The sequence below is a fragment of the Notolepis coatsorum genome (genome assembly GCF_963971535.1).
Source record: "Notolepis coatsorum genome assembly, chromosome: 1".
Classification (NCBI taxonomy): domain Eukaryota; kingdom Metazoa; phylum Chordata; class Actinopteri; order Aulopiformes; family Paralepididae; genus Notolepis; species Notolepis coatsorum.
Window position 1 is genome coordinate 319855244 of NC_140165.1, and position 22813 is coordinate 319878056.

The window sequence follows — 22813 nt, forward strand, 5'->3', positions numbered from 1 at the left end:
ACTTCTCCTTAACAATATGGTTATAACTTATTGTGTATTTTTTTTTTACTTTTGTTTAACTGTGTTAATAAATAAATACAAAATACAATTCATAGTAAATTATTCTATCGGCTAGGCAAATAACAGTTTCATTCATTAATAATGACTTCAGACTTACCATACCTATTGGTCGGAAATGCATGCATGCATCCTTACAATAACCATATAATATATAAATAGCCAACTAATAGGGAAATAGGAGTAATTCCAGATATTGATACATTGATGAATACAAAAACAGGGCTAATTGTATGGCAAAACTTTTATTTTATAAACGGAAAGGTCAAAATAAACACAACACATGATGTATTCTTAATCTTACTAATAGGCTACATAAAAGCCTAAGAACAGTTTAATAAACCAATCATATGGCGAATCGACATGGGTTTAATGCGTACACCCCCCCCCCCCCCCCCCCCAGTATCGCTGCAGCATACGATGAATCACGATGGCGTTTATTCTTTGAAAACAAAACAAAGTTTCATCTATTATTATTATTACACAGTAATTAAGATAAATAATTTAATCCAAGCGGCGTGTAATCCTCTTCCGTTCACATCGCACTTTCCTCTGTCCAGCGATGGCCTTCTTGGTCATCATCCCCCGATATTCCATCACACATCAGCTGTTTTCTCTGAAATCTTAAAGAGGAAAACAAAAAAAACATTTAGTTTGAAGGTAGAATCTGTAACGTCGTCAAACAGTGACCTCTTCAAGTTCAAGTTTCAAGTTTGTTTATTAGTTGTCATAGTAAAATACAGAATATTTTATCATGAAATGCTTTTTCCTGTATGAGCCCCTGGGAGTGTGCTAGATAAAAATAAATAGATAAAAAGTATCAAATAGAAAAAGTCAAAAGTACATGAAATAAAGTGTTCAGTCAATATATACATATTTATACAATACAGAGTAAAAAGAGTAACAGTGAGGTACAATGCAGAAATGGGATGAGGTACAACTTAGGGTAAGGTGCAAATGAGGTATGAATTGTAGCGCAAATCTCTTTGTTAATAAATATAAATTAAATTGTGTTAAAGTGTCTAAAGTGGGTGTTAATGTGAGTGTTTATTATTATTATTTTTTTATTATGTTTTTGGTAGGTTTTTATTTGTTTGTTCCACCGGGCAGTCCGGCAGAGGGAGAGAGAGAGAGGAAGAACAGGAGACAGAGCGGGAGACAGAACGGGGGGAAGACATTCTGCAAAGGACACCGGGTCCGGGAATGGAACCCGGGTCGGCCGCTTCGCGACGCAGCGCGTTAGATGGGTCGCCACTTGGGTGCCCAAGGTGAGTGTTTATTTAAAGTGAGTGTGTGCATGTGGATGTGTGTGCTGTGAGTGTAGTCATGATGGGTTGTTAAATAGTGTCATTGTCGTTGAGCATCCTGATGGCCTGGGGATAGAAGCTCCTTCTGAGTCTCTCTGTACCGGCCATGAGACTCCGGTAGCGCTTGCCTCTACTGTATCTTATTGCAAGGTGAATTTCTCCAGACCTCTCTCCGCAGAGCCTGAGGTGAGGCCAGCAATGGGAACCCCCCCCCCCCCCCCACCAGTCAACTCCAACCCACTCATACAGAACCAAGCATTTCACTGTAATGTACATATATATATTGAAATTCTTTATTAGGAATTACCCCTTGAGATGAACCATCTCGTGTCTACATGTCAGTGTTGTAGTCGAGTCACAAAATCTTGAGTCCGAGTCGAGTCTCGAGTCCCCAGTGTTCGAGCACGAGTCCAAGTCCCGAGTCACCAAAGAAGAGCCCGAGTCGAGTTCGAGTTGAGTCCCCATTACCCGAGTCCGAGTCCGAGTCATGGAGGTTGAGTCCACTCCACTCTGGCGGTCAAAGAGCCGAGATACAAATAAAGAAAGGTCTACGTTAAACATAAATGACACAGCGGTCACCGTTTCAAAAGGGAGTTTATTTACTTTGTGACACAATAGTCCAACAAATGCACTAGCTATCAATATCTTATGGATTAGGGCCTATTACAATAAATTTTTTAATATAAATAACTGTATTTATCAATTAACCAGTCAGAGTCCTCGTCTGCACCTTCCGAGTCCGAATGCAGTCGATGTTCGAGTCCAAGTCAAGTCACGAGTCCTGAAAATCAGTCCAGTACTAGTAGGCCTACTAGTAAACATCAAATCAAATCAAATCAAATCAACTACAACACTGGTATGTACCTTATATGTGTGACAAATCAAACAAAACTTGATTTCTGATTCCTGACCCCTGACCTGCATGCTGCTGTAGAGGACGAGACGTGCGGTGACCGGAAGCCCGCTCTTCGTCAGCGCGTCGTAGCCGCCCCCCTCCACCACCAGGAGTCTGAGGGGCGACGCGCTGCTCTTCATCATCGCCACCACCTCCTCGAAGAACTCCCTCTCCACGTTGCGTCCGTTCACCTCCACCACCACGTCCCCCGTCCACAGCCCGGCCCTCTGGCCCGAGCCCACTGGCACCACCTGGTGGACGGAACACAGAGCCGCACTCAGAGCTGATTAATTGATTGATTGATTGAGATTGTATTTAACAGGTTGCAGAATGGGTACAATACAGTACGGCTCAATACATACAATTGTTAAGGGGATGCAGACCAGAGAAAGACTTTCGCCTTGTTTACATCAGGGTCCCCCATTTTCAATTCATAGTGACATTTATGACACACACGACATACAGATATACAGGAGATATATATCATGACATACATGACATACAGATACAGGTATATAGTACTGTTACATTTGACACACAAGATATGCAAATATACAGTACTGTTAAACAGAGATCCTAACAGAAAATATATACACCGCTCACTCATTTACATTTAGTCATTTAGCTGAACGTTTTTATCCAAGTCAGCAGGAAGGAAGGGTACAACTCTTACAGCTGAGTAACAATGTTCATCAAACAGTGCTGGAACTTGGGTGTTGCAGTGATGAGTGCATAGTAGTAAAGACATATTAGTATAGTAGGAACTAGGAAGAGAGCATGATAGTATAAGACAGTAAGAAGGTTAGTGTTTATTTATTTATTTATTTTGTCTCATTTCATTGAATAAATTTCATTCTCATATTGATTGAAGAAGTGTGTCGACAGTTCAGGCTTCTTCTCACTGGCTTTGCTCCGAGTATCTCGCCAGGTGCAGAGACGCCAGACTATGCTGTTCATGATGATGATAATAATAATAATAATAATAATAATAATAATAATAATAAATAATAATAATAATAATAATAATAATGATAATAATAATAATAATAATAATACACTTTATTCTCCCGTGGTCAGTTGACCCCTGGGGAGAGCAGAGGCATGTCATTGAAGGTGTTGTAAAGATGTCATTTTTTATGTTGATTTTTTACTTATTTTGATCTATGTACGAGTTATCTTACTGGAGGTACCATTGAATGTATGTATTATTTCTATATAACAGTAAAAGTGGACTTAAAGATGCTAAGAGAGAGATAAGGGGGGGGGGGGGTATACTTGTGTACACTTGTGGAGAAAAGGAACTAAAAAGAATTGATGGCAATGAAAACCTGACTTGTGTACTGTAAAACCCAATACAAATATTGTTTAAAATAAAAAGAAAAAAACAAGAGCAAGACGCTTAACCCCTAACTGCTCCCGATGAGCAGGTTGGCACCTTGCGTGGTCGCCTCTGCCGTCGGTGTGTGAATGTGTGAGTGAAATGTGAGGAACAAAAATTGTAAAGCGCGTTGGATAAAAGCTGCTATATAAATGCACCGTTTACCATTTAATGTATATATTCATTATGACGTTAGATCATTCTTGGTATAAAAGGCATCCATTATAGATCCAGAATAACAGTATGGAGTAGGGATGCACCGATCCGATATTGATATCGGATATCGGCCCCATGAAAATAGCTAGATCGGGTATCGGAGACACTTTAAATATATATATATTTTTATTGTTTTTTATATGTTTATATTTAATTTAACAATAAATAACAATTCAGTACATTTTATATCTATGTCAAGCCTGATGTTGCCTTGCACAAAAGAATGATCCCAGTCTCTTCCACACAGTGAGGCATACAGTTTATTAATTGAACAATCGGTATCGGTATCGATTCCCAAGGTATATCGGTATCAGTATCGGGACTGAAAGAGTCGGATCGGTGCATCCCTATAGTATGGAGTACCTGGCTAATGAATGTCCCGGGCTCATCCTGAACACAGCCCAGGTGGAACCCGAACCCGGTCTCCTCTCGGTCCAGGACACAGAGTCGGGGACAGGGGAGGGAGACGTGCTCTCTGCCGCCTCCGTGTCCGTTCTGGTCGTCCAGGCGGCGGGACACGGTCTTTACCCCGTCCTCTCTGCCTCCGTGTCCCTTCTGGTCGTCCGGGCGGCGGGACACGGTCTTTACCCCGTCCTCTCTGCCTCCGTGTCCCTTCTGGTCGTCCAGGCGGCGGGACACGGTCTTTACCCCGTCATCCTCTCTGCCTCGGTGTCCCTTCTGGTCGTCCAGGCGGTGGGACACGGTCTTTACCCCGTCATCCTCTCTGCCTCGGTGTCCCTTCTGGTCGTCCAGGCGGCGGGACACGGTCGTCTTTACCCCGTCGTCCTCTCTGCCTCCGTGTCCCTTCTGGTCGTCCAGGCGGCGGGACACGGTCTTCTTTACCCCATCATCGTCCTTCTTTGGCAGGTAGACCTCGTGGAACAACAGTGGAGATATGCCCAGCTATACAAGAGGAAGACAGGCGATCAGAGATGAGTTAGACATGTCCTGTTACTTAAACTACTACAGTAGGTAGAGATGTAATGTACTTATATAATATATTAGACATGTAATGTTATAATACTACAGTATGTTAGAGATGTAATGTTATATAATATATTATTAGAGATGTAATGTTATAAACAGGGCTACCGTGGACAACAGGGTGAGCAGCTTCAAGTACCTGGGGGTCCACATCTCAGAGGACCTGACATGGTCAACACACATAGACTCAGTCGAAGAAAAAAAAAGGCGAAGCAGCGCCTCTACCACCATTGGGCCCATGTCACCCCACTTCTTAGGGACCTGCACTGGCTCCCCATTGCTGCACGAATCCGCTTCAAGGCCCTCGACCTAGCATACCGCGCGGCAAAGGGAACCGCTCCCGCCTACCTCCGGTCAATGGTCTCTAACTACACACCCTCAAGACCCCTACGCTCTGCATCTTCTGGCCGCCTCAGACCTACTCCTATCCAAGCTCCGGGAGGGTCATCAAAGAGAAGTCGCCTATTCTCAGTCCTTGCCCCACAATGGTGGAATGAACTACCCACCCCAGTTAGGATAGCCGAAACACGTCCAATCTTTCGCCGTCGACTAAAGACGCACTTCTTCAACCATTATCTGAATTAAAAAAAGAAAAAAAATATCTAACCCTAACTAACCTTACTGTCATGCACTTGTCCTAATAAACTAACCTACACTGTAGCACTCAACACTTTGATGAACATTGTTGCTCAGCTGATAGAGTTGTGCCCTTCCTGATGACTTGTCGTACAGAACTTGTAAGTCGCTTTGGATAAAAGCGGCAGCTAAATGACTAAATGTAAACATTTAAATGTAAGTCCCTTCCCTGTGTGGACATGGAGCTCACCTGCCTGTAGAAGTCCCTTCCCTGTGTGGACATGGAGCTCACCTCCCTGTAGAAGTCCCTTCCCTGTGTGGACATGGAGCTCACCTGCCTGTAGAAGTCCCTTCCCTGTGTGGACATGGAGCTCACCTGCCTGTAGAAGTCCCTTCCCTGTGTGGACATGGAGCTCACCTCCCTGTAGAAGTCCCTTCCCTGGACGGACATGGAGCTCACCTCCCTGTAGAAGTCCCTTCCCTGTGTGGACATGATGGAGCTCACCTCCCTGTAGAAGTCCCTTCCCTGTGTGGACATGATGGAGCTCACCTTCCTGTAGAAGTCCCTTCCCTGTGTGGACATGGAGCTCACCTGCCTGTAGAAGTCCCTTCCCTGTGTGGACATGGAGCTCACCTCCCTGTAGAAGTCCCTTCCCTGTGTGGACATGGAGCTCACCTACCTGTAGAAGTCCCTTCCCTGTGTGGACATGGAGCTCACCTCCCTGTAGAAGTCCCTTCCCTGTGTGGACATGGAGCTCACCTCCCTGTAGAAGTCCCTTCCCTGTGTGGACATGGAGCTCACCTCCCTGTAGAAGTCCCTTCCCTGTGTGGACATGATGGAGCTCACCTCCCTGTAGAAGTCCCTTCCCTGTGTGGACATGGAGCTCACCTCCCTGTAGAAGTCCCTTCCCTGTGTGGACATGGAGCTCACCTCCCTGTAGAAGTCCCTTCCCTGTGTGGACATGATGGAGCTCACCTCCCTGTAGAAGTCAACACCTGCAGCATTATCTACAAACTATAACTTCACTCACACACCTCGACCCTCCAGACGGGGTGGAGGCACTGGCCTCATGACATCTCCTTCATGGGCTACAAACCTAACGCAACTCCCAGAACTGTCACTCTCCTCCCTCGAATATCATGCAGTATCTGTCTCTAATCCTTTCAATCTCACCATTGTTACACTCTATCGCCCTCCAGGTCCCCTCGATCACTTCACAGATGAGCTGGACATGCTTCTAAGCTCCTTACCGGAAGATGGTACCCCGCTCCTTCTATTGGGCGACTTCAACCTGCCTGACTCATCTCAGTCGGTCCCAGTGGTCTCCCTCCTACAACAATTTGACCTGACTCCCACTGCCATGCCTCCCACCCACAAAGCAGGCAACTCCTTGGATCTCATATTTTCCCGTAACTCCAGCATCATTAACACCACGGTAACTCCCCTACATGTATCTGACCATTCCTTCATATCCTTCTCACTAACTCTCATGCTTAACCGAAAAGTCTTCACCCCAACTCAAACCGTCTCACTCAGACGCAACCTGCCCTCCCTATCCCCCTCCACCCTCTCCTCTGACATAATATCCGCTCTACCTTTGAGTGACACCTTCTCTGCTCTCCCCACAGAGATGGCAACCTCCACCCTCCTCTCAGCCCTGGCAACCTCCTTCGACAAGCTCTGTCCCCTCGTTGAGAAACCTGCCCGCCGTTCCCCACCCAGTCCATGGCTGACGGATGCAGTGAGAGAACAAAGACAGGTCCTGAGAGCGGCTGAGAGGAAGTATAGAAAGTCAGGCCTCACTGCTGACATCGACACATATCACAACCTCTTGTTAACATTCTCCAAAACCATTACTAATGCCAAAGCTTCTTTCTTTCACCATAGGATCGAGGCCTCTGCCAAGAATCTTCGCAAACTGCATGCTACCATGTCCTCCCTCCTCACTCCCCCCCCACCTCCTCCTCCCTCATCTTTTTCTGCCGAAGACTTTGCGATCTTCTTTGAGGAAAAAGTGGAGAACATCCGCAGCTCCTTCTCCCAACCCCCACCCATTCCAAACGCTGAATCGAGAACCTCATCCTTCACTCTGTCATCTTTCTCTCCCATTACAGAAGCCGAGACCCTGACACTGGTAACGTCGAACCGTCCGACTACATGCCAGCTGGACCAGCTACCCTCCCCACTCCTCCAGACCATAGCACCGGACATCCTCCCATTCCTAACTGCAACCATCAACTCCTCACTCAACTCGGGGGTGGTCCCCACCTCCCTAAAACAAGCCAGAGTCACGCCCCTCATAAAAAAACCAACCCAGAACCCCACCGTCATAGCCAACTATCGCCCTGTCTCTCTTCTCTCCTTCCTTTCTAAAACACTTGAACGTGCTGTATCCAACCAACTTACTGCTTATCTCTTACAGAATGACCTCCTAGACCCCAATCAGTCTGGCTTCCGGACTGGCCACTCCACAGAAACGGCCCTCATTGCGGTCACAGAGGCACTTCACTTAGCAAAAGCGAAAGGCCTCTCCTCTGTCCTGATTCTCCTAGATCTATCTGCAGCCTTCGACACAGTCAACCATCAGATCCTCCTCGCGGCCCTCGCAGGAATGGGAGTGGCTGGATCTGCGCTGACATGGCTGACATCATACCTCAATGACCGCTCCTACCAAGTGTCATGGAGAGGGACTCTGTCGGCCACCCGCCCCCTCCGGACGGGTGTCCCCCAGGGCTCGGTCCTAGGACCCCTTCTCTTCTCCCTCTACACTAAATCACTGGGTAACATTATCACGTCTCATGGCTTCTCATATCATTGTTATGCCGATGATACTCAACTCTTCCTCTCCTTCCCTCCCTCAGATATCCACGTCTCTGAGCGGATCTCGGCCTGTCTGTCCGACATCTCCGCCTGGATGACGACCAACCACCTCAAACTGAACCTAAGCAAAACAGAATTGCTCCACCTGCCGGCCAAATCCTCCCCCCTGACCGACCTCTCCATCACAGTCAAGAATGCAGCTGTGACCGCGTCGCCGACCGCCAAGAACCTTGGTGTTGTCCTCGACGACCAGTTGAACTTCTCTGCTCACATCGCAGCGACAACCAGAACCTGCAGATTCCTCCTGAGCAACGTCAGAAGGATACGCCCCTTCCTGACAAAAGAAGCCACCCAACTCCTCGTCCAATCAACAGTCATCTCCCGCCTCGACTACTGCAACGCACTGCTAGCTGGCCTCCCGGCCACTGCCACCAAGCCTCTTCAACTCATTCAAAATGCAGCGGCCCGCCTGATCTCAAACCTACCGAAGTCGGCCCATGTCACCCCACTTCTTAGGGACCTGCACTGGCTCCCCATTGCTGCACGTATCCGCTTCAAGGCCCTCGACCTAGCATACCGTGCGGCAAAGGGAACCGCTCCCGCCTACCTCCGGTCAATGGTCTCTAACTACACACCCTCAAGACCCCTACGCTCTGCATCTTCTGGCCGCCTCAGATCTACTCCTATCCAAGCTCCCGGAGGGTCATCAAAGAGAAGCCGCCTATTCTCAGTCCTTGCCCCACAATGGTGGAATGAACTACCCATCCCAGTTAGGACAGCCGAATCCCGTCCAATCTTTCGCCGTCGACTAAAGACTCACTTCTTCAACCATTATCTGAAATGATAAAAAAAAAAAAAAAAAAAAAAAAAAAAAATCTAACCCCGACTAACCTTAATGTCATGCACTTGTCCTAATAAACTAACCTACACTGTAACACGCAACACTTTGATGAACATTGTTACTCAGCTGATAGAGTTATACCCTTCTTGCTGTCTTGTCGCACAGAACTTGTAAGTCGCTTTGGATAAAAGCGTCAGCTAAATGACTAAATGTAAATGTAAATGTAGAAGTCCCTTCCCTGTGTGGACATGATGGAGCTCACCTCCCTGTAGAAGTCCCTTCCCTGTGTGGACATGGAGCTCACCTGCCTGTAGAAGTCCCTTCCCTGGATGGACATGGAGCTCACCTCCCTGTAGAAGTCCCTTCCCTGTGTGGACATGGAGCTCACCTGCCTGTAGAAGTCCCTTCCCTGTGTGGACATGGAGCTCACCTGCCTGTAGAAGTCCCTTCCCTGGACGGACATGGAGGTGAGGCTGACTCTCTCTCCGCTCCTCCGGATCGTCTTCACGATGTCCTCGTGCTCCGTGGCCTCGGACGGCTCCCCGTTGACCGCCAGCAGCAGCTCCCCGTCCACCATGCCCGCCCCCTCCGCCGGGCTGCCCGCGTCCACCTCCCGCAGCAGGTGCACTGGAGTATGGAAGGCCATAAGGGTCAAAAATATGGAGCGAGGTGGGAGGAGGGAGTGGATTTAAACACAGTAAACGTTTTTGTTGTTGCATTTGATTTTTTGTTTAAATAATCCATTGGTTGTTTATGGAAATCTGTAAATGGTTCATTTTGAGGGTATAGACCACCGTAACACTTCCGGTATTTTGAGCTCATCGTGGGAGAGAGCGGGGGGGATCAAATGAATGAATGTTGATTAGAGCCTTGACATAAGTCGTTGTAGCTGAAGAAGTCCACTATTATCCCTGTACCCAAAAAATCTACGCCCGCTTGCCTCAACGACTACCGCCCTGTAGCCCTCACCTCCATAGCCATGAAGTGCTTTGAGAAGCTAGTAAAGGGCTACATCTGCTCCTCCCTCCCCATCAACCTGGACCCCCTGCAATTTGCATATCGCCCCAACAGGTCCACGGAGGACGCCATAGCCCATGTGCTGCACACAGCAGCATCACACCTGGACAAGAGGCAGGGGAACTATGTGAGAATGCTGTTCATCGACTACAGCTCAGCATTCAATACCATAGTCCCCTCCAAACTCATAGCCAAGCTCAGGGACCTGGGCTTGAACTATGACCTCTGCCAGTGGGTCTTGGACTTCCTGACGGGCAGACCCCAGGTGGTAAGAGCAGGCAACTGCACCTCCTCATCCATCACGCTCAACATAGGGGCCCCCCAGGGCTGTGTTCTGAGCCCCCTCCTCTACTCCCTGTACACACATGACTGCGTGGCACAGCGGAACAACAACACAATCATCAAATTTGCTGATGACACAGTAGTGGTGGGCCTGATCTCTGCCAACGACGAGAGGGCCTACCTGGAAGAGGTAGAGAATCTGTCACAGTGGTGTCAGGAGAACTGCCTCTCCCTGAACGTCAGCAAAACAAAAGAGATGATTGTGCACTTCAGGAGGTCGGGGGTCAAGGACTACAGCCCCCTCAGCATCGACGGGGCACCGGTTGAGAGAGTGAACAGTTTCAAGTACCTCGGAGCCCACATATCCGAGGACTTGACATGGACCACACACATTGACAGTGTTGTGAAGAAGGCACGACAACGCCTCTACTTCCTCAGGCGCCTAAGGAAGTTCCAAGTCAGTCAGAAGATCCTTAGGAACTTCTACTCATGTACAATAGAGAGCATCCTGACTGGCAACATCACCTCCTGGTTTGGGAATAGCACTGCACAAGACCGTAGCAGACTACAAAGAGTGACACGTTCAGCCGAACGCACAATTGGAGGGGGGCTTCCCACCCTCCAGAACATTTACAACAAGCAGTGCAGGGGGAAGTCTAAGAGAATCATCAAGGACTCCAGCCACCCGAACAACTGCCTCTTTGAACTGCTGCGGTCAGGCAAGCGATACCGGAGTCTTAAGGCGAGCACAGAAAAACTCAGAAGAAGCTTCTATCCCCAGGCCATCAGGTTGCTAAACGAACAATAAACACTATGCAACAACCATCAAATGCACACAGCACACACACCCACACGCACACACTCACTTAAACAAACAACACACTGCAGCACCCACTCTCCACACTTTAGATCACACAAACACACTTTATATTTATTGATAAAGGATTTGCACTACAACTCGTACACCTTACTGTAAATTGTACCTAAATTGCACCTCATCCCATTTCTGCCTTGCACTATATAGTATTGTATATTAGTACACTGCATAGTATTGTATATTATATGGTAACTCAGTTACGTCTATTCTGCATCGAACATTGTACATATGTCTATACTGAACACTGTGACCTCATTTTTTTTACTTTTTATTTATTTAATTTACATGCTATACTATGTTATTTTATTTCATACTTATCTTGTCTTGCACAGTCTCTGGAGCGTAACAGTAAGAAGCATTTTGTATAAAAGTATTCTGTACTTCTGTATGACAACTATTAAAGAAACTTGAAACTTGAAACTTGAGCTACGGCTGTGGGGGTGCTTAATATTCTATTTACTTTTGGGCTTTTTCTGTATTTTTCACCAATTCCGATTTAGTCGTTATGCCAATTCCATTCCTGGTCGTTGCGCGCATTGCCCCACTGTCGGCCTGGGGAGGGTGAAAACTACATGCCTCCTCCAAGTCACTTCATGTGGAGTCGCCAGCCGCTTCTTTTCACCCGACAGCGAGGAGTCTCACTGGGGGAACGTAACGCGTGCGGAGGCTCACGCTATTTCCCCCAGATCCCCTCCCTGCTGAACAGGCACCCCGACCGACCAGTAGGAGCGCATACCCCACCGGCTTCCGGTTTACAGCGACCAGGACACATACCCCACCGCCGCCGGTTTCCCACCCGCCGCTAACACTGCCAATTGTATTGGTAGGGACGACTGACCAAGCCGGAGGTACCGCTGACAGCTGGATTCGATCCCAGAGTCTCTGCGGTGGTAGGCGAGTGCTTAGTCCACTGCGCTACCCAGCCGCGCCCTCGATATACTTTTTTATACACCTGAGTCTCCTGAACACGGAGAGACCAACCCCAAGTCGGTCGGCCGAGTTAGTCACTTTTCCGCACCTACCCCCCAGAGAGACTCCCTGGGCAATATCTGGGAAGTAGGTGCGGAAAAGTGACTATAGCTCGGCCAACCGACTTGGGGTTGGTCTCGTATATAAAGGTCTATTGGATCATGTCTCCAGCACCCCCACAGCCGTAGCTACAATGACTTACATCAAGGCTCTCATCAACAGCCTTGGCGTAGCTACAACCACTTACGTCAAAGCTCTCATCAACAGCCTTGGCGTAGCTACAACCACTTACGTCAAGGCTCTCATCAACATTCATTAATTTTATCCTCAAAAGCTCCACGTAACACGGAAGTGCAGTGGTCTATCCGTGTAACCCCTGTGACGCATTACGGGAAGTGAGAAGGACTTTGAAAAGGTCTCTGGTGCTTCTAAGAAATGGATGGATATTTTGTACGTGTGTTTGTGTGTGGGGCACGTGCTGTATATGAATGAGCGTGTGTGGGTAGTTTCTCATTTTCTATTGCCATGTCTCACCTAAAAACAATAGATACAAATTCTCATTTATATCTACCTCCATTCGTGCCATCAATGGAGGAGGCAGGAGAGGGCGGCTTTGAGGTGGGTGGGTGGGTGGATGGTTGTGGTTGCTTGTTTGACTGTTGTCATGATCTGATCCTGTGACCATGTCCTGTACATGTCTGTCTGTGTTCCTCTTGTTATGTATGTTTGCTGTGTTTTTTTTGGAGCTCCTATTTATCTGCTGTAACATGAATTGCCCAGTTTGGGACATAATAATAAACTTGACCTTGACCTTGACCTCACCTATACGCCCGGTACCAGGCAGCTTCTCCTGGCGCAGCAGGAAGCCATATCCATCAGCTCCTTGAGCCAGGTGCATGGTCGTTGGTCTGTGAGGGAGGTTGTGGGATTCTGCCACTACGGGCAAGATGGGCATCCTCCGTCTGACGTAGCTAGATTCACTCTCCCGATCGATGACCAGAAAGGTCACAGAATCTCCACTCTTTCTCACCTGCGGAGGAAAACAAGAGGATTGGCCAACGCGAGTTGACGTGATTCAAACACAAATACAGTAACACTAATTCATAAACAACATCACTATTTTACTTAGTTGGTGTTGGTTCAAGTTCAACTTTATTTGTCGCTGAAAGGCATTGTAAAGTGCAATATAAAAACAAACGTGAAATCTCAGCAGTACCGCAGAAATGAATCAGCAATAACAAATCAGTAAAGTATAACAGGTATAACTATCCTGTCAGCTTAACTGACTGTTGGAAACCATCTCCCAACATAAAATATGACCAGCATAACATCATAACCAGAATACATCACAACATTGTCCAGAGGCAGCAACGCAATCAAAAACATGAATCATCCTGTCAGTACTGTAATGAAGAACAAGCTATCTCCTTCAAGGTTAAGGTCAAGTATGAATAAGTTATGGCTGATGAACCATTCATACTTAACATACAACAACAACCAAGCTAACAACCAAGCTAACAACCAAGCTAACAAGTACCGTTGTCAGAACCTTATTTCTACACAGCAGTCTATAGTCTCCCACTACATATCCAACAAGTCAAAATAGAACCAGATTCAAAACAAATAACCAAAGTCAACTTGTCACTTACACATTGTACAATAGCAGTGCACTGTTTCCTGTGCAAGCCCCCCCCCCCCCCCCCTAGACTGTGTGTGTACCTAAAGTGAACTCGGTTAGTTAACTCAATAAACAATAAAACTCTTCAGCAAATACCCCCAGTTAAGAGTAATTTAAAGGAATGTAGGCGGGTGTTCAAGTAAATATGTTACAAATACAGGAAGTCAGGAAATATGTAAAGTAGGTGAGTGACACTGGCACAATAACAATAACAATGACACTGGCAAAAATACTGCACTGGGACTGACCTGGAACTCTGCACTTTACTTTATACTGTATACACTTTATATATATATATATATTTATTTATTCAAATGAGTAATCCTTCACTGCACTGTCTTTGTCCTGTGTCTGTTGTTGCTGTTGTTATGTGAAAAGAAAATGTATGGAAAAATGCATACTCTGTAACGCTGAAACAATTACCAATGTGGTTACACATATGGCTTAATAAAGGAATCTGAATCTGAATCTGAAAATGGATCAGTGCATTGCTCAGCATGGTTCCTTCTGGCTGGGAAAGCTCCTGGTAAAGGTTCTATAATACCATCATCACACACGCTGTGTCCTCGACCCGAAACCAAACCAACATCTCTAGCTCATGCATCATTATCTAGGTGGAGGTTGTGTGTATTAATGAAGAACCTGGACACGTACCATCTTGCTGAGAGCAGAGTGTGAGAGGTTCGACACAGTGGTTCCGTTGACCCAGATCAGCTTGTCTCCGGTCAGAATCCCGGCCCTCTCCGACGGCCCGTCGGTCACCGTGCTTATGACGTAATGTCCTTTCTGACCTGAAGGAACACCCGTTATCATTATGAATGCAATTATATCCAAATACTAAATCAACACTCATTAGGAAATCATCATCATCAAAGGCATCATCATCATCATCATCATCATCATCATCATCATCATCATCATCATCATCATCATCATCATCACAATCATAATCAAATGAAGTTGAGGCGTAGTAAATGTTTGTAGTGGGGCAGCTTAGCTCCAATTTTGTGATAAAAGCACCTAATTTGGTCCACATGTAGCTTCATATATTTAGAAGAAATCTGGATATTGGGCCACTGCAAATTCGCCCCCTAGTGGCATCAATGATAGGCATCAATGTTATTAGATCACTTTTAGGGGGGCTGCAGCACATTTCATATCAGCCATATATCTCTATGGTATCTCTCAATGGTATCTCTCTATGGTATATATCTATGGTATCTATCTAATATGGTATCTCTATGGTATCTCTCTGGTATATCTCTATGGTATCTCTCTATGGTATCTCTATGGTATCTTTATGGTATATCTCTATGGTATCGCTCTATGGTATATATCTATGGTATCTCTCTATGGTATCTCTATGGTATATCTCTATGGTATCTCTATGGTATATCTCTATGGTATCACTCTATGGTATATATCTATGGTATCTCTCTATGGTATCTCTCTATGGTATCTCTCTATGGTATATATCTATGGTATCTCTCTATGGTATATATCTATGGTATCTCTCTATGGTATCTCTCTATGGTATATCTCTATGGTATCTCTCTATGGTATATATCTATGGTATCTCTCTATGGTATCTCTCTATGGTATCTCTATGGTATCTCTATGGTATCTCTCTATGGTATCTCTCTATGGTATATATCTATGGTATCTCTATGGTATCTCTCTATGGTATATCTATGGTATCTCTCTATGGTATCTCTCTATGGTATATATCTATGGTATCTCTCTATGGTATCTCTCTATGGTATCTCTATGGTATCTCTATGGTATCTCTATGGTATCTCTCTATGGTATCTCTCTATGGTATATCTATGGTATATCTATGGTATCTCTCTATGGTATATATTTATGGTATCTCTCTATGGTATCTCTATGGTATCTCTATGGTATCTCTATGGTATCTCTCTATGGTATCTCTCTATGGTATCTCTATGGTATCTCTATGGTATCTCTCTATGGTATCTCTCTATGGTATCTCTCTATGGTATATCTATGGTATCTCTCTATGGTATATATCTATGGTATCTCTCTATGGTATCTCTCTATGGTATCTCTCTATGGTATATCTATGGTATATCTATGGTATCTCTCTATGGTATATATATATATGGTATCTCTCTATGGTATCTCTATGGTATCTCTATGGTATCTCTCTATGGTATCTCTATGGTATCTCTATGGTATCTCTCTATGGTATCTCTCTATGGTATCTCTATGGTATCTCTATGGTATCTCTATGGTATCTCTCTATGGTATCTCTCTATGGTATCTCTCTATGGTATATATCTATGGTATCTCTATGGTATCTCTCTATGGTATATCTATGGTATCTCTCTATGGTATCTCTCTATGGTATCTCTCTATGGTATATATCTATGGTATCTCTCTATGGTATCTCTCTATGGTATCTCTATGGTATCTCTATGGTATCTCTATGGTATCTCTCTATGGTATCTCTCTATGGTATATATCTATGGTATCTCTCTATGGTATATATCTATGGTATCTATCTAATATGGTATCTCTCTATGGTATATATCTATGGTATCTCTCTATGGTATATATCTATGGTATCTATCTAATATGGTATCTCTCTATGGTATATATCTATGGTATCTCTCTATGGTATATATCTATGGTATCTATCTAATATGGTATATATCTATGGTATATATCTATGGTATCTCTCTATGGTATATATCTATGGTATCTCTCTATGGTATCTCTCTATGGTATCTCTCTATGGCATATATCTATGGTATCTCTCTATGGTATCTCTCTATGGTATCTCTCTATGGTATCTCTCTATGGTATCTCTCTATGGTATATATCTATGGTATCTCTCTATGGTATCTCTCTATGGTATCTCTCTATGGCATATATCTATGGTATCTATCTAATATGGTATATATCTATGGTATCTCTCTATGGTATCTCTCTATGGTATCTCTCTATGGTATATATCTATGGTATCTCTCTATGGTATCTCTCTATGGTATATATCTATGGTATCTCTCTATGGCATATATCTATGGTATCTCTCTATGGTATCTCTCTATGGTATATATCTATGGTATCTCTCTATGGCATATATCTATGGTATCTCTCTATGGTATCTCTCTATGGTATATCTATGGTATCTCTATGGTATATATCTATGGTATCTCTCTATGGTATATATCTATGGTATATATCTATGGTATATATCTATGGTATATATCTATGGTATCTCTCAGAGCGGGTCGAGGCTCACCTTCTACAGGGGTCACCGTGATCCCCAGGCCCTGGATGGGGTGTCGTGTGACGTGGCAGAGCCTGGGTCTGGAGCAGCCCTCCCCCCTGTGGTCCCTGGCCAGCCCCTGCAGGTCCTGACCCATGGACACGGCCTGGAGGAGGAGGAGGACGTAAAGGTGACAGTTTACCTTCTGCTGCAAAGAACCTACCTGAGCAGGTCTGTGTGCAAACATTACGACACATCTGTTTGAGCACCAGCTTAAAAGGGACAGTTCAGATTTTTGGAACCCCGGCCCCTATTTGCTTCAACAATGCTTCAATGATGTTCAGTTCAGTTCAGAGTTTTTATTTGCCACATGGAATAATACAATCATAGTTTCTTCATTAAAAAAAATCATAAATAGCCATTCCATGGACAAAAGGAGCAGGAAGAATAATAAATCTTATAATTACCTGCCCCTTATTCCTAAACTAACATGTATTTTCTTAATGGTCGGCGTACAACCTAATTTACACAAATAATCATTTATACCATTATAAAAGAAACACAATCCAGTTAAACAAGAAAAATTTAAATAATAATAATAATAATGATAAAGAATAAAAAAAGAAAAGAAAGAGAAGAGAAAAAAAAAAGATCTCACTATTCAGATCACATTTTGATTTTCATACTGACTAAATATATTTTTTTTATACATTTTTTTGAATTGATAAACACTGTTACATCCCTTAAGCTCGCTATGGAGAGAATTCCATAACTTTACACCAATAACTGAAGGACACATCTGTTTAAGTGTGGTACGTGCAAACTGATGTTTAAAATTGTATTTTCTCCTACTAAACTCACTTTCTAAATGAAAAAGATTTTGTAGTTTTTCTGGCAGTGTATTATTTCTTGCCCTAAACATAATTAACATTGTTTGAAACTTAACCATGTCTTCAAGTTTAATTATTCTAGATTTAATAAATAATATATTTGTGTGTTCTCGATAACTCACTTTATGTGTGATTCGTACAACAACGGGTGTTGTTGACCCGTTGTTGATGTAACAGGTACAACGTAGTACCTGCCACGACTTCGACCTTGCCTTGAGTGGGAGTCGAACCCCGGGCGTCCGCACCGGGGGCCAGCATCGCAAACCGCTGCGCCAAGAAAGGAATTCCCTCCTAAGCGCTCAGTTTGGATGCCTCTGGGGAGTGAGTTTTACTTCCATGTGCCGTAGTCACAGTATCGCTGCTGGCACATATCCGTTACATTGACACGGAGTCATTTCGCGGCACAATCCACGCTGTTCTTCATTTCGCTCCAGGTTAGCTAGCCGCAAACCAATGCTGCCTGCAACGTCAATGGGGTCAAGCTCCTGTCAGTACAAGCTGAGTGAAAACAAACTGAAACACTATTTCACAGTGTGACACAAAGTGCATTTCAGTCGTCTTCAGTCGGCTTGCACAGAAAAAAAACCTGACTCCCAGTGACTTTGCATTGACTTGTGGCTAACTAGCTGGAGCTAATATGAGGAACAGCATGGATTGTGCTGAGAACGGACTCGAATGATCAGCAACATCAATGGTAAATAGTAATAGTAGCGAGACAAAATAGAACCACAGTGGAACACGTTGCCACACATACACTAAGAAGAATACAGCTAAGTGGGCTAGCAGGTGGACAAGCAGGTGGGCTAGCAGGTGGGCTAGTAGGTGGGCTAGCAGGTGCGCTAGCAGGTGGGCTAGTAGGTGGGCTAGCAGGTGCGCTAGCAGGTGGGCTAGCAGGTGGACAAGCAGGTGGGCTAGCAGGTGGGCTAGTAGGTGAGCTAGCAGGTGCGCTAGCAGGTGGGCTAGTAGGTGGGCTAGCAGGTGCGCTAGCAGGTGGGCTAGCAGGTGGACAAGCAGGTGGGCTAGCAGGTGGGCTAGTAGGTGGGCTAGCAGGTGCGCTAGCAGGTGGGCTAGCAGGTGCGCTAGCAGGTGGGCTAGCAGGTGGGCTAGCAGGTGTCCTTGAGCAAGACGAAGTGTCCTTGAGCAAGACACTTAACACTTTGAGCGCTAGCTATTATCCTGTAGTAAATGCGCCACACTTTAAAATATAGGCATTTTCAATGTGCGTCGCAGTGTTTGCAGGGCTATATCTATATTCTATATTATAGCTATGGAGACAATACTATGGCTCATTTGACAGTAACTATCCCTCATCCAACATGTAAAAAAGAATACATTTTCTCATGTATACGTTCGCGTGTTATCCCGTGGTGAATATTGTATAGTTTTAGACTCTATAGGATCACTCTAAAATTTAGAGTGCTCCTGGCTAATTCCTGGTAACTGCGTTATGGAGCGATATGTGAATTTTGCGTTGCTCGCCTGGACACGTTACTATTTCCAAATCAAAGGTATATAATAGGTATTATGTTTCATCATGAATGTAGGGGGTCGTTTTTTGATGCTCTGATCGGCAGCAACGGCACTTTTTTTTAATACTACATACATACTGTACGTTGATCGTTGCGATCGATGTGAAATCATTGTTGGATCAAAGTAGGATTTATGTCATATAGTCCTTACCTTTACTAGGAGGTATCCCAAAAAGAATATTCCAATTGTCTGATCACTATTTCCAGTATTGATGTCCATCGCGTCCCTGACATGAAGTGGCACAAGATATGCCTCCAGTGTGCTGAACGCGTTCCAAAGTGCTCGGATGAAGCGATTTACTTGGCTTGGTCTAAATTCTCCGCCCGGACCATATACAATGTAACACACAGTGTGAAATAAGGTTTCAAAGGGTAGGCGATACTGCCACCTAGCAGGATTCGGCCGGTATTGCACTCTCGGCGTCTCAGAATGAGTCCCAATGATACACCGGGGTCCGTGAGACTGCATAGAATTAAAAAAAAATCAAAATCGGTCAACCGCTGGCGAGATAACCCGAGAAATCTCGGGGTTGGCGCAGAACGCGTTAAGCTCGAACTGCTCCCGATGAGCAGGTCGGCACCTTGCATGGTTCCCTCTGCGGTCGGTGTGTGAATGTGAGGAAGAAATTGTAAAGCGCTTTGGATAAAAGCTGCTATATAAATGCACTAGGGCTGACCTTGATTAGTCGAATAGTCGACTAATCGATCGAAAGGAGCCGTAGTCGACTGCCAACTTTTTTTTTTTTTTTTTTTTTTTTCTTCTCCATTTTCCTCAGATTTTCTCCCATCCCAATGTTAGTCGTTATGCCAATTCCCAATCCCCTTCCTGGTCGCTGCGCACTTACCCCCCACAGTCAGATCATCTGGGAGAGTGGAGGCTACCACGTGCTTCCTCCGACACACGTCCAGCCAATCACTGCTTCTTTTCACCTGGCAGCGCGGATCCTCCCTGAGAGGGCGTAGCGTGTGGGAGGACCACACTATCCCCCTCAAGTCCTATCCGCGCTTAGCAGGCGCCCCGACCGAACTGTAGGAGTCGCTGTTTACAACGACCCGGACCCACCCCGCCAGCTTCTCCCACCCTCTAATACTGCCAATTGTACTAGTGTGAACGGCCAGCCAAGCTGGTGACAACCCCGGAGCTGTGAGCTGGATTCGAACAGGCGAATCCAGCTCACAGCTCCGGGGTTGGTGACGAACGCAATCTCCGCTACGCCACCTAACCGCCCTTATTTTTTGGCGTTTTATCGCTTTATTGCTACTGGGCAGTCCAGTAGAGAGAGACAGAGGAGGAATGGGAGACAGAGTGGGGGGAAGACATTCGGGAAATAACGACGGGTTCGGGAGTCGAACCCGGGTCGGCCGTGTCGCTGTGTCGGCCGTGTCGCTGTGTCGGCCGTGGGTCGCCACTGGGGCGCCCTGACTGCCAACTTCTTAGTCGAATGCAAAAAAAATAAAATAAGAAAGATATTATAATTTTTTTTTTAAATCTTTTTATTTATTTATTTTTTCAAAAGCAAAGAGGCCTAGAAGCGTGGCTAACGCTAATGGCGCGCATACCAGAGAGGCTAACTGCCTAAGAAAACAGGCACAGAGGCACTGAAAGAGGATTTCACCCGTCTAATGAACACACTAGACTAGACAAATATCAAGATGTATCCATCAGTGGACCAATTGCATGCTTTTGCACAGAGGACAAGAAGCCTTCAGTCGACTCCTTCAGACATTAAGCACCCCCCACAGCCCAAATGGAATGAAATGAAAAAAAATATATATTAATAATTATTTTCTTTTTGTTTTGCATTGTTTGGGGTAGTCGACTACCAGTCGACTATCGGCAAAATTTCGGCCAATCAAAGTCGACTATACAAATCCTTAGTCGAGGTCAGCCTTAAAATGCACCATTTACCATTTATTAATTGACCATTTTACGTATACAGTACTATCACCTTTAAAAAAGCCAACGTTCTCTGTATACTGTGGTGGTGGTGACGGTCAGATCTGACTTCAAACAACAAGAGGAGCGAGCGAGGCGCGTCCTCCCACAGGGCTGTTTGTCCGTCCGGTACGACACGGCCGCTAACAGGATCCACATGCGAGTGAGATCAGAGCCAAGAGGCTCCGTCAGCAGCGAGGCCGGAGCCAGGAGGGGCTGCCTTCCTCTCATCATCCATCCAGCCCTAGTTTATAGGCAGGCACCGAGACAGATCATTACCCACATCTCATACCTTCCTATATTTAGACTTGTTTACCTCAGTCTCTCGCAAAACACCTACTCACCGCAGCGCTTGTATTATTAGTCATGTTTATGGAATGTCATATTCTGGAAGGTTCTCTGACCATCTTCTGTTACCAAAACAATGTGATTCAAGTGTTGCTGCTTCAAGTGTTGAAATGCCCCGTGACTCCTATTTTAATAAGCGCCGCCAGGGTTGTGTTGACCGTTGAAAACCACCACAATACCAGTTCCCATCATGTGTCATCTTCTATGACACACAGACTTCACTTCACAATTGTATGTGGTAACATAATGTCATTATGTTATGTTATATTTAAGGCGGTCAAAGTTATTAACAATTCTTTTAACGCCACTATTTTTTTAATGCACGATTAACGTTAAATTTTTTTTTTTTTACTAGACTTCACTCAGGTGTATTATTGATACTCTCATTGATACTATGTTTGTTTCTGACTCAAAGTGTGTGTGTGTAGAGAGAGAGAGAGAGAGAGAGAGAGAGAGAGATGAGGAAGGGGCAAGAGAGAAGAGCTGGGAGAGTGTGTGTGAGAGAGAGAGAGAGAGAGAGAGAGAGAGAGAGAGAGAGAGAGAGAGAGAGAGAGAGAGAGAGAGAGAGAGAGAGAGATGAGGAAGGGGCAAGAGAGAAGAGCTGGGAGAGTGTGTGTGTGAGAGAGAGAGAGAGAGAGAGAGAGAGAGAGAGAGAGAGAGAGAGAGAGAGGGGGGGGGGGGTGAGTCCTGTGTAAATTATTATTTTCTTTTAAGTTATTTTGTGCATCACTCTGTTTTGAATTTGATTGCAATGCATGAGGGTCATCCTTTTGTGTTAAATGGCTGCGTAAAGCAAGCATTTGTTGACTCTCATGTTGATTAAAACTTGAAAAAGATCAGTTTAAGGTATATTTAGATAAAAAATATGCGATTAATTTGCGATTAATCGCGAGTTAACTATGGACAATCATACGATTAATCCGTTTTTTTCCCGTAGACTGCTGGCTGCTGTAGATTCAATAACAGGGTATCTGCAG

At 45.1% G+C, this 22813-nt stretch overlaps 1 protein-coding gene across 1 annotated transcript in view; it reads right to left on the reverse strand.

The window, feature by feature from the left end:
- Positions 1 to 541: 541 nt before the first annotated feature.
- Positions 542 to 22813, reverse strand: part of nherf4a (NHERF family PDZ scaffold protein 4a) — a gene marked incomplete at its 5' end in the record, with an annotated part of 34943 nt that continues 12671 nt past the window's right edge. The window contains 8 exons of the mRNA XM_084311971.1: positions 542 to 680; positions 2283 to 2510; positions 4217 to 4348; positions 4442 to 4756; positions 9506 to 9702; positions 13043 to 13250; positions 14553 to 14689; positions 17167 to 17299. Coding sequence (XP_084168097.1) covers positions 654 to 680; positions 2283 to 2510; positions 4217 to 4348; positions 4442 to 4756; positions 9506 to 9702; positions 13043 to 13250; positions 14553 to 14689; positions 17167 to 17299 — 1377 coding nt within the window. The 3' untranslated portion in view covers positions 542 to 653. The remainder of the gene's footprint in view (positions 681 to 2282; positions 2511 to 4216; positions 4349 to 4441; positions 4757 to 9505; positions 9703 to 13042; positions 13251 to 14552; positions 14690 to 17166; positions 17300 to 22813) is intronic.